Here is an 11234-nt window from a genome sequence, read left to right as displayed (position 1 = left end):
GGCCGGGAGGGGGCGGGAGGCTTCGACACATAAGAGGATTCAATGCAAACCCACATGCCAGGGCTCCCACAATCAATAGAACAATGCCGGCCGCCCAACCTGCGTGCCTGCTGGGAAGCCGCAGCTTCACACCATGACCCAGACACTTCGCCCCCAAGGGCCGCATATATGCGAGCCAACCGTGACACCCAGGCAGAGTCCAAAGCGCCGGCAGCTGGAAACACTTTGGGACTCTCGAGAGTGTTACGCGCGAGCCCTCACCTTGATCTCCTTGGCGCGCTGCGCCAGCCCGCGTGCGCGGTTGAGGAACTCGCTCTTGGTGATGACGGCGCGCGGCCGCCGCATGTACTGGTGAAGCCAGTCGATGGGCGCCGCCATGACGCCCCACCCCGCAAACACCAAAAACAGGATCCAGCCTGACCGCGGGTGAGGGGCGGGTCGGGCTGCTGAATGGGCAGGGCCGCCTGAAGCTGCTGGGTGAGAGCATCACACTGCACTGTGTGCTGACAGCTGCTCTAGGTGCCCACATGATCCTGCGCCCCCCATGCCGCCGCGGGCCCCACTGCTGCTCATACAACGCGCGTGCCGGGCGTTGCCCACCAAACACGGACTGGATGGCCATGATGTAGACCGGCAGGGAGACCCGCAGCGTCCACGTCTTGATGGCGTAGTTGGCCCCATAGCCGTCACACTGCAGGGCGCGGCCAGGGGCGTAGGCAGGGGGCCTTCAGAGTCCATTTGCCACCATCTGCACGCAACGGCAATACACGGCCCTCCGAATTGCGCACAGCCTTCACACCGATACCTCTGTCACCCCATTCTGCTGTCTTCACATGAGCCACCACGTGTGTCGTGTCAGATGCCAGTCCCCGCTTCGCCGTCCGCCAAGACGTTTCTGCTGCTGGCCTCCTCCACAACCCCGCCGCCTGCTGCTGACCGCCACCTTTGACCTAGACCAGCCCGCCGCCAGCCGTGCGCACCAGCCCGCCGGGGATCTTGTTGGTGGCGTTGTACCCCGCCAGCCCCATGCCCGGCTTGATGCAGTCTGTACCAGTGTAATTGGCCAGCAGTGGCAGCTGGTCCAGCGGCAGCAGACCAGACACCAGCTCCTGCGTTGGATACTCGACAAAGCCCGCCAGCCCTGCGCCGACGGGGCGCGGGGCGTTTGCCGGTCGGGGCGAGGAGGGCGCCCGCCTGCTCTGTGCCACCCAGGGCTGGCCGAACTGCGCCAGAGCAGCAGCCGCGACCGGACCTCCGTGCCCGGTCCTGCCAGCCTGATTGCCCCGCGCCTCGCACCGTAAGCGACTCCAATTGCCAGACCCAGCACGACGGCCATTCCCAGCGTCCAAAGGAAAGCCGTCTTCACGCGCATGAACCAAGTGCTGCGCGTCGCGTGGGGCCAGGGCGGCGTGAGGAGGGCGGTGGGCGCGCCAGACAGAGGACTGTCGTTACCACATCAATGCACGTTGCACAGCTCACCTGTGATGCTGCTGCATGCACGCAAACAGGCGCACCGCTTATGGATGGTTGTAAGCAGAATCTTGCACAGGCGGTGCATGGCGTCCACCGCTCGGCTGCGGTCCGCACTCACTAGTCGCTGTCGGCCTCCCAGAAGAACATTGTGAACGGGATGAGGAAGAACACCATAACTAGGTTTGTGATGAAGATAGCGAACCACAGCTCCCGCATCGGCAGGGTGAAGACGCACGCGCTCTCGGCGACGCCGAACGAGCACGCCGCCCGGTTCGCCACGTCGAGCGGGAATAATAGTACCGTCGCCATCGCAAGCCATAGCCCCAACACCACGATCCCCTTCGGGATCCAGGCCTGGTTGCCATCGTCCGGGTGCTGGTAGTGGATCAACACGTAGATGCAGGCCGCTAGTAGCACCACGGCCACCACACACGCAACAAAGATGAGCAACCAATTGAAACCCGCCGCCAACGCCATGTTCGGACAGTATCAGCCGATCGCGGTCGCGCCAGGCTCTCAAGTTGCCATGGGCTGCTGCTGCTGGAGGCCCGCGCCTGCCAATTCAAGCTAATGTGTTTCTTAACAGTATCAGTATAACTACATAAGCTTCCGTTCAGCGCCAGAAGCCCCGCGTAGCAATCTTGGGTCAGAAGTGGAGTCAAACAATTGCGCTGGCTCTTGCAATATCGTGTTGTGGAGACTATTCAGTGCACGAGTGCATCAAGTTCCGTGTGATGCCAACGATCTGAGGCTTCCGCTTCCGCAGGTGCCAGAGCGGGCATGCAGCGTGCGCCCGCCGGCCTGCCTGGACGGCGGTTGGGCTGCTGGTGGCGTCCGCTTCGCATGCCACCAACTGCAAATCATTTGAAGCGGCTCGCGTTCATGATGGAGCCAACTTCCGGCTGAGGTCGGCCCAGGCGCACGGGTGACGGCACGCGTCACCCCACTGCAGCTTGTCGAGGCGCTGCTATGCAACCGCTTTCGCTGCATCCTTGCGTGAGAAGTGCTTTATCGCTCTTGGAGGAAATGGCATGGGGTCTGTGTTGCCTGCGGTGGCAAGATATTTATCGTTGTCGTGAAGCATCATGCTAGCAGAATCAGCGCGACAGCAGGGTGTCGGCGCAATGTACCAGTGCTGGTCATGCGCCAGCGCGGGTCATACCATGGTGCGCTGCACTCCAATTACTTAAAAGACTCGTGACTCAGACTTGGCAGGTTGAAAGGGATTCCGCCCTTCTGCATGTGCGCCACTCCGCCCTTGCTTCAGGCCATGTCCCGACATGGGCCAGCTGCGTTCTCAATGCCTTGCGCCGCACAGCGCGTCCTTGCTTCAGGCCATGTTGTTTTGCTGCCTGAGGTGAATGTGAATTATGCCACAGGGTGACGTATGCGTCCGAGCTTGTGCACATAGCGGTTGCTAGAGCACGGTGACACGCGCTGCACGTCACTTGTGACCAAGTGTCTCGGTGACATGAGAAAGCGCTGAGCAGCTCAGTAGCTTGGCACGAGGTGGCGCAGATCCTTGTTCACAAACACCTCTACTGCACGCGCGTAGCGATCATACCGTCGGTAGCCTGCAGCCCGCTTCCAGAAACTCCGCCTGCAGCTTTAGATGCTTCGCATTACGTGCGTGATCAAAGCGAGAGAGTGCCAAACACGCTCCTCAAGAGCTCCCAGTGCACTTAGTTTGGGCAGTGCTGAGAGCACACAGTGCAGCGCAGCCTGGGCCGCAGCGCGCATCCTCGCAGCGGCTGCCAGCACCGTGCAGTAGCAGAAATGGGTGCAGATGACACAAAACAGGGGGATGCTACAAATGTCACGTTCAAGTATGTTTTTGTCCCAGCCGATACGTGAGTGACAATCGCCACACACTGCTGACAGCTGATGAGCTGAGGCTTGTGTTGCCCTGGGTGGTGCCCGAAACCGGCATGCTGGTGTGCGTGCTCCCTCCCTGCATCGCATGTGCAACAGGTTCTGCCAATAATATACATGCCTGCTTCAAACGGGCACTGGTAAGACCACATTCCTGCCAAGCGGCGACTCCGTTGCGGGCACCGCATCCTGCCTCGCAGAACGCAGCCCCTGCAGCAGCTAGAGCATACCGCTACCAAGGAGGACGAGTGCACCAGCCTGCTGGATGAACTGAAACGACACTACAGGTGTGCCGCGTTCTGAAGTGAGGGGCAGCGTGGCACACGCACGCTGATGCGCCAGGACGCGAGCATCGCCGCGAATGTGACTTTGCTAGTGACTGCAGCTCCTGGCATCCCGCATCTGTGTCATGAGGTGTTGCCGTTAGCACCTGACTCGTATTTTCAGGCGCATGCGCCAATTCAACAATGGCACCTGCGCCTGCCAATAACACCAGGCGTGTGCAGGCCCCGAGCGACGCGTCGCGGGAGGCGCACAGGCAGGCGCTGCTCAAGGGGGCAGGGGACGCACGCAACGTGCCCGAAGCGGCGCTGGCTGCGGCGCTCAACATGCAGATGGTGGAGCCGATACCGCTGCTGCACAACACGCCGCAGAATGGATACGTTGCCATTAACATGTGCGTCGGTGCTTGCTGGGTCTTGAGCACGTTGTGGGGTAATGCTGCAACGAGTGGCAGTCGCCGCTATTCAGCGCCCCCACTGTGCCCTACGCAACATCAGCACTCTCCGCAAGGTCGCCGCGAGTTGCGCCAGTGCCCTGCGACGGGAGACTCACAGCCTATGTGGAGCTGCACCCAAGCAGCTCGACACTGACATCGTGCCCGCTCACCAGAGGCACCGCTCCCCTCCACTGCCTGGAACAGGTACTCGGACGACCAGGCCAGCTTTAAGCGTGCGGCACGCAACCCCCGTGCCTGCGACATCCTCATGGCGTGCGGTGGCAACCCCATGGACGTGAGCGCAGCCGACAAGGGGCTGCGTTGCGTTGAGGCTATGGCAGCCAGGTCACTGACCTGCCCTGTCAATGGTCGCACGCGTGAAGCAAGGGGGGGTGGGGGTTGCAGCCGCTATTCACGCGACCCCAGGTGTGTGCCCTGCAAGCCTCATCGTTGATCGGCCAGCCGCTTAATGTCTTGTGCCACATCATCCGCAAACAACTGCTGTCCTCAGCGCCCCCCTCCTCACCTTGGCGCACCACTCACCCTGGTGACAGGTGCTGGGCGACGTCTTCATCGGGCGGCTGTTTGACAACGAGGACGACTTCAGGCGCCTGGACTTCACGCTGGACGAGCTGCGCTCAGACGCCCCCTGGATCAAGGAGGCGGCCCTGCAGGCTGCACAGCGCCGTGACCGCAGCGGCCAGGTGCATAACTTTGCAGAGCGAATCCGCGGCGGCAGCAGCGGCGGCGGCGGCGGCAGCGTGGGCGCCAGGCCCGTGGGGGCAGGCGCGCTGCCGCCGCCGCCCAAGGAGGTGCCGCCCGCTGAGGCCGCCAAGGCGCGTGGCAATGCCGCCGTCAATCGTGGCGATTGGCAGGCTGCGGCGGACGAGTATGCGGCGGCGCTCGCTTTGGACCCAGCGCTGATTGCGGCGCGCAACAACCGGGCGCTGGCGCTGCTGAAGCTCGGGCAGATGGAGGCGGCGGAAGCGGACTGCACCGCCGTGCTGGAGGCGGAGCCGGGGAACATCAAGGCGTTGCTGCGACGTGCGGCGGCGCGTCGGGCGCTGGGTCGGCTGCCGGAGGCCGGGGGCGATTTGCAAGCAGTGCTCGAGCTGCAGCCGCACAACAAGGAGGCGGCGGGGCAGCTTGCCGCTCTGCAGGCGCCGAGGATTGAGGGCGATGTGGAAGATGACGGCGCTGCGGCAAGCCGGGGTCGCGCTGCTGCAGCAGAGGCGGGCGGTGGCCGTGTCGCTGAGGGATAACACCCCACGCAGCCGTGCGTGCAAAGCTGCATCACACCTGCGGAATGACACTCGAAGGCTGCCAGCCAGGCCACTGTGGCTGCGTGGCTTCTCGGATGGCGTGTGCAACGACGAATATGCAAACATCATGGCAGCTTGTGATTAGTAAAATCATGGTCGCATCGACGTCATCTTGGTGTCAGGCATGTTGTACGGTCTGGGCTCAACGTCGGCATCACATGGCAGGAGCAGCAGCACCAGCAGCACTAGCGAACGGGTGGCGCGGCGGTGGTACATACAGGACATTGCACTTGTGAGCAGCGGTGCATTAAGTGCGCGTTTCCTGGGTGCTTGAGCTTACTATGTACGCTTGGTGACCTGCGAGAAAGGCAATGCTGGCCGCCATGTCGACACTAGTCAGCGAGAGTGGCAAGCAGTAAGCACTGAGCGCTTTAAATATGCTGGACCATACCAAATCCATCAGATTCTATTATGATTGCGTCCTCTTTTGCCAAAAGTACAACCTGGCAGCCAGCAACAGAGTCAAACATTGCATTGTGCCTGACATCACCATTGGTCGCTGGACTAGTGGCTGTGACAACGCTGAGCTTCTGCAGCTGGGACCAACACGCAAACACAAAGTCTACCTGAGCCAGGACTCGCATGTCAGTGTTGCTCAGCACTGCTGAGCAGCAGGTGTTGCTCAGTTGCCTGTGGGATTTTGCACTTGCCCGGCTCTCTGTCTCATCGGGTGGGTGAGGCTGGAGGCGAATCCCTGCAGGAATGCACGGATACGTGCGTGACTAAGCTTGAACTGCTGCGTTTTCTGTCCTTGTAGTTATTCGACCTGGTGGGTGTGGCCGGCTCGCCTTCTGAAATTACCTGCCAGAGCCTGCATGTGTCCGCGGGGGTGTATGGCGCGTGCTTAGGTGTCTTGTTTCGTTTTTCAGACTATAGGTTAGCTGTTCCGCTTACCACCCCGCGAACAAAGATCAACCAAGACGAACCCCGCGGCCGCGCCGCATGGCTGCTGCTCCGGATCGTGAGAAAAAGAAATTTACGAACACTAATGTAGCATCCCTCCTCAGCCGGCCGGGGGGCCCTGGTGGCGCGCCCGCGGGCCTGGGACGCTTCGTCCAGCTCAAGGTGGGCCCTTGATCGTGACTGTAAGCTCTGGGGTATATCAGGGGTCTTTGTGGGTGGCAAACGGGCTCGAGGCCCGCTTGACTGGGCGCCGCTCTCCTGGAAGCCTCCGCACCCCTCCTCCCGCGCTGCGCCGGGCCTCCTCCTTTTCGCAGAAGCCTGCAGTCGTTCCGGGACAGAAACTGGTCGTGCCGAAGCCTGTGAACCTCCCGTCGATCAAGAAGGTGAGCTGCGACCCCGCCAAGTGGAGGAGGGCCGGGAGAAGCAGGCATGCAGCCCTGCGCAGTGTGTATCGCAGTTTTAGGACATCAAACTCCAGTCGAGGCCCTTGCATGGCACACCAGGCGCACTTGTGTGGGTGGTGCGACGCACATCGCGGCCGCCGCTGCTGATAGCGATCGCCGCAATGCCATGAGGGCGGGCGGGCAGAGGGTTTGTCATAAGCAAGTATTCAAAGACTGACGTGCGGTGCTTTTGCGCATGCACCCCATGCTGGCGCACAGGAACATGCGGGCAATGACCCCACAACGCAGCTTGTGCCCAGCACAGGGCCGGGCGGCGGCTGGAGCAAGCCCGATGAGCCGGCCCCCGCTCCTCCGCAACCGGAGCAGCGCCAGTCAGCGCTCACTGCCGGCAGCACCTGGGGCTCGGGCGGCGGTGCTGGTGGCCCAGAGGGAGGCTGGGTGCCGCCTGTGAGGGCTGGTCCTTTTGCTCGCGGGAGCAGCTTCCCGGTGGAGCGGCGACTCAACATGGAGGAGTACCCCAGCCTGGCGGCGACGTCCAAGGGACAGGGCCCGCCCCCCAACCGCAGCCAGCGGTCCTCGTACGACCAGCATCAGCACGTGAGTTGGGCAATTGCGTGTTGATGTTGTGTGGTGCATCGACATCGCATCAAAATGTTGTCGTGTTTGAGCAGGTTATTCTGGGGACAGGAATGGCGAGGTTGTGATGCGGATGTATGCTGTCACACACACGAGCAGTTGCATGGCTCGCAGGGTGCGACCAGCAGCCAGGAGGGCATTTGGGCCGCGGCGTCTTACTGCTGACAATATGCAAATTTGGGTCCATGCAGGAGGGCCCTTGGGGGGACGACGAGCGGGATGTGCGGGCGACCTGGCGCAGCGATCGCGAGCGCGACGAGTGGTGAGCAGAGGGGCTGTTGCAGGATACTGTTTCACTGCGTGTTACTGCACACCTGCAGCTGTGATGTTCGGTGAGAGTACGTGAATGCATGGCTGCAGCAGCATCACCATGCACATGCCTGTGCCTCTTTGTGCATCATCCTGCCGCCCTGCTGCGTCTCTCCTACGAACAGGGGCGGGCCGCGCGGGTACGACGACGAGCGCCATGTCAGCGGCCCGCCTGACGGCGGTGACTGGCCACACCGCAGTGGGGGCTTCGGCGTCGAGGATCGCTATGGTCGCGGCCGCTACGGCCAAGAGCATGACGAGTACGACTTTCGCCGCAGCAGCGGCTATGGCGGCAGCGGGGGTGGCTTCCCAGGGGGCGAACGCTACGGCGCGCCGCCGCCGCCGCCGCCTCGCAGCGGGGGCGGGGGCGGGAGCGGCTTTTCGCGTGGCCCGCCTGGCGCCGCGCCGGAGGGCCCCAAGGCAGTGCAGCAAGGCGATGGCTACGATGCTTACGACCTGCTGCCGTCCCCAGCGCAAGGTGGCATGGCGCCTCCGCCGCCACCACCGCGGCGTTCGGTTGAGAAGGCTACACCTGAAGCAGCGGTGGTGGCAGCGCCGGTTGTTGATGTGGAAGAGGAGCGGGACCCCGAGCGCGAGGCGTTTGAGGCGGAACTGGCGCGTGTTGCAGCCGAGATGGAGAGGCGCAAGCAGGAAGAGGCAAGCAGCGCCGATAGCAGCGCTGGGGGCGCAGTCAGCGCCGCTGTGCAGCAAGCAGCACCCGTGCATGGGCAACAGCAGCAGCCCCCGCCGCCGCCGCCCCGTGAGTGGCGGCCGCGGTCGGGTGCCCCGTCGCAGCCACCTCCGCCTCCGCCGCAGGGCCAGGCTCCTGGGCAGCAAAGCTCTGCTCCTCAGCAGCCTCCACCTCAGCAGCCGCAGCGCGAGCCGCAGGGCGGAGCTCAGCCGCCGCCACCGCCGGCCCACCAGCAGCCGCCGCCTCCACCCCCGTCGCATCAACCGCGTGAGTACATGGCGTCGCAGGGCTCGGAGGGCATGGGACCGCCGCCGCAGCGGCGGCCCTCTGCGTCGCAGTACTCTGGGGAAGACGAGCCCCGACGCCAGGGCTCTTCTGCAGACAGGTGGCGGCGTGCAGAGGGCCCACTGTACAGCGGCCCTCAGGGCATGAGGGGCGCGGGTGGGGCGTCTGAGGGGCCGCCGTACAGGGGCCAGCAAGGGCCACCACAACCGCACCCCCAGGGCCCGGGGGCTCAGCCTCCGGTCAGGCTGCTGGAGCGCCCTGCTGGCACCAAGCCACCGCAGCAGCAACAGCAGCAGCAGCAGCAGCTGGCGGCGCCCCAGGCCTTGGCTCAGAGTCAGCGGCAGCCCACGCCTCAGCAGCAGCAGCCGCAGCCTGCGCAGGCTTCCAACGGCCCGTCGCCCCTTCCACCCCATGAGCTGCGGCCATCATCTGGATTGGCACCGCGCCAGGGCTCGTGGGCCCCGCAGCCCCTGGCTGGCGGGCCACCAGCTGGCCGCTACGCGGACAGCCCCTTGGATTGGAGGGCGGGTGGGTCAGGGGGCACGCAGGTGCAGGAGCCCCACCACGCCCAGGAGCCCGGAGGTCCAGGCCCCAGGCGCGAACGCGGTGGGCAGGGCCCTGCAGGCGGCCGCGGCGACAGGGGAGGCGAGCAGCCGCCGCAGCGGCAGGAGCGCGGTGCGCGGGGCGGCCGCGCGGAGGTCAGTGGCGGCGCTGTTGTGGCTTCCGATGGGCCTGCGGCTTTACAGGCTCCCGCCCAGGCCCAGCAGCCGGAGGCAAGCGTGCCCCAACAGGGCACACCCAGCTCGGCGGCAGGCGAGAGGCGGGAGCGCGGCGGCCGCGGTTCGAGGGGCAAAGGCAGCAAGGGTGCTCCTGACCGCCCTGAGGGCTCAGTTGGCGGCGGCTCGGAGGGTGGCAGTGGCGCAGAGGGCTCCTTGGGTGGTTCTACTGGCGGCGATGAGCAGCAGCAACAGCAGCAGCAGCAGCACGGCGGGCGCCGCAGCCGGCGCGAGAGCCGGGAGGGACCTGGCCTTGCTAGGAATGGGGGGCCACGGGCTGTTGACAGCGCTGAGACCCAGCCGCAGCCCCCGTCAGCCGCCGAGGCTGCAGCAGCAGCTTCCACCGTGGTTGCCACGGCAGCCGGCGCCACGGTCCCGCCATCCGCACCCGTTGCAACGCCGGCCGCTACTGGCCTGCCAGCAGTGCTGCCCATGTCGCCACCACAGCCGATACCTCAGCGGCGCGGCGCCGCTGCACCGGCCATCGCAGCGCCGGCTGTCGCAGCCGCGCTCGCGCTGGGCGAGCGTGGAGCGCCCGGCGGCGTGGCGGAGGGCGGCGAGTCGGCGGCAGCAGCGGCAGCAAAGGCTGAGGCAGAGGCTTGGAACGCTCAGATCGCCAAGGAGGTTGTTTCCATGACCCTGGACGACCCTGTCAACCTGCCGGCCAGCCTGGACCCCACCCCACCCAAGCTCGCAGGCGGCATGGCGCAGTTTGAGCAGCGGCGGCTCAGGCAGCCGCCTGCCCACCAGCAGCAGCAGCAGGGGTCAGCGGGCGGCAGGCCCGGCCCGGGGCCCAGGGGCGCCGGGCCTGCGGCTGCTGCGCGCGAAGCCAAGGTTCCCGGCGCAGGCGAGGTGCCGGGCGTGGGCGTGTCCCCGCTGCCCGCTGACCTGGGCCTGGGGCCGCACCGCGGCGGACCCAACAAGCCCCCGGGCGTGACGCAGCAGTCGCCTGCACCGCCGGCTCAGGACGCAGGAGCAGCAGCCGTGTACGCCGGCATGCCACCAGCTGCCGTGCTGGCGCACGCCGGCGGCGTGTTTGGCTTCCGTGGCGGCCCTGGCGGCGGCGCGCCGCCTCCGCCGCCCGCACACCACCCACACCACCGAGATGGCCCGGGTGGCACGGGCCCGCCCGCCGCGCCCGGTGGCATCAACCTCTGGCACCCCATGTTTGCCCCTGTCGGCATGGTGCCGCCGGGCGCGCCGCCGCCGCCGATGCCGGCCGCCGTGGACGCCTGGGGGGCGCCTGCCGGCGGCTTCCCTCCGGCGGGCGCAGGCCCTCCTGCCAGCCACCCACAGCGCGGCCCCAGCCAGCAGCATGGCCCCGCGCACCCGCACCTTGCGCCGACGACCCCGCCTGGCGGCGGCGCTGCCCCAGCCGGGCCCCACACTGCGGCGCCCGGCGGGGCCGCATCGACAAACGGCCCTCAGCTGCCTCCGCCGCTGGTGCCGGCGCCTTTTGGGCCCTTTGGTGCGCCGTTTGGCCCCATGGGCCTGGGGTCCGGCTTCTTTGGCGGGCAGCCGTTTGTGCCGACAGGCAAGCAGCCCGATTGGTCAACGGGCGGCAGCCCCATTGCGCTGCCGCCGGCGCAGGGCGCGCCCGGCCCCACCCTCCTGCCCGCCACAGGCCCAGCCGGTGCGGGCCCACCCGGCGCGGCAGGCGGCGCCCCAGGCGCGGCTGCGGGGCCCGCTGGGGGCGCGGCTGGCGGCATGGCGGGGATTGACGTGACCGGCGGCATGGTGCCAGGGGCTGCGGGCTTTGGGCTACCCGCTGGCGCCCCGCACGTGGGAGGCGGGGCACCGCCGCCCCCGCCGGCCGCGGCGCCGGGCGGTTCGTTCAGGCCAGGC

At 66.1% G+C, this 11234-nt stretch overlaps 3 protein-coding genes across 3 annotated transcripts in view; 2 read left to right on the top strand and 1 right to left on the bottom strand.

The window, feature by feature from the left end:
* Positions 1-243: 243 nt before the first annotated feature.
* MNEG_5943 (hypothetical protein) lies at positions 244-1950 on the bottom strand (the record flags this gene model as incomplete). Its single annotated transcript, XM_014045584.1, has 5 exons — positions 244-416; positions 601-691; positions 981-1141; positions 1297-1382; positions 1592-1950. 5 exons carry the CDS (start codon positions 1948-1950, stop codon positions 244-246), a joined length of 870 nt encoding a protein of 289 aa, XP_013901038.1.
* A 1862-nt stretch (positions 1951-3812) lies between these two features.
* Positions 3813-5325, top strand: MNEG_5942 (hypothetical protein; the record flags this gene model as incomplete). Its single annotated transcript, XM_014045583.1, has 3 exons — positions 3813-4021; positions 4268-4358; positions 4618-5325. 3 exons carry the CDS (start codon positions 3813-3815, stop codon positions 5323-5325), a joined length of 1008 nt encoding a protein of 335 aa, XP_013901037.1.
* Positions 5326-9821: 4496 nt separating this feature from the next.
* MNEG_5941 (hypothetical protein) overlaps positions 9822-11234 on the top strand; it is a gene marked incomplete at both ends in the record, with an annotated part of 2742 nt that continues 1329 nt past the window's right edge. Inside the window, one exon of the mRNA XM_014045582.1 lies at positions 9822-11022. Within this exon, the coding sequence (XP_013901036.1) occupies positions 9822-11022 (1201 nt within the window). The remainder of the gene's footprint in view (positions 11023-11234) is intronic.

This window comes from Monoraphidium neglectum (genome assembly GCF_000611645.1).
Source record: "Monoraphidium neglectum strain SAG 48.87 unplaced genomic scaffold scaffold00923, whole genome shotgun sequence".
In the NCBI taxonomy this organism is placed as follows: Eukaryota; Viridiplantae; Chlorophyta; class Chlorophyceae; order Sphaeropleales; family Selenastraceae; genus Monoraphidium; species Monoraphidium neglectum.
Note: the sequence above shows the minus strand (reverse complement) of the source record. Positions and strands in the feature narration are given on the sequence as shown.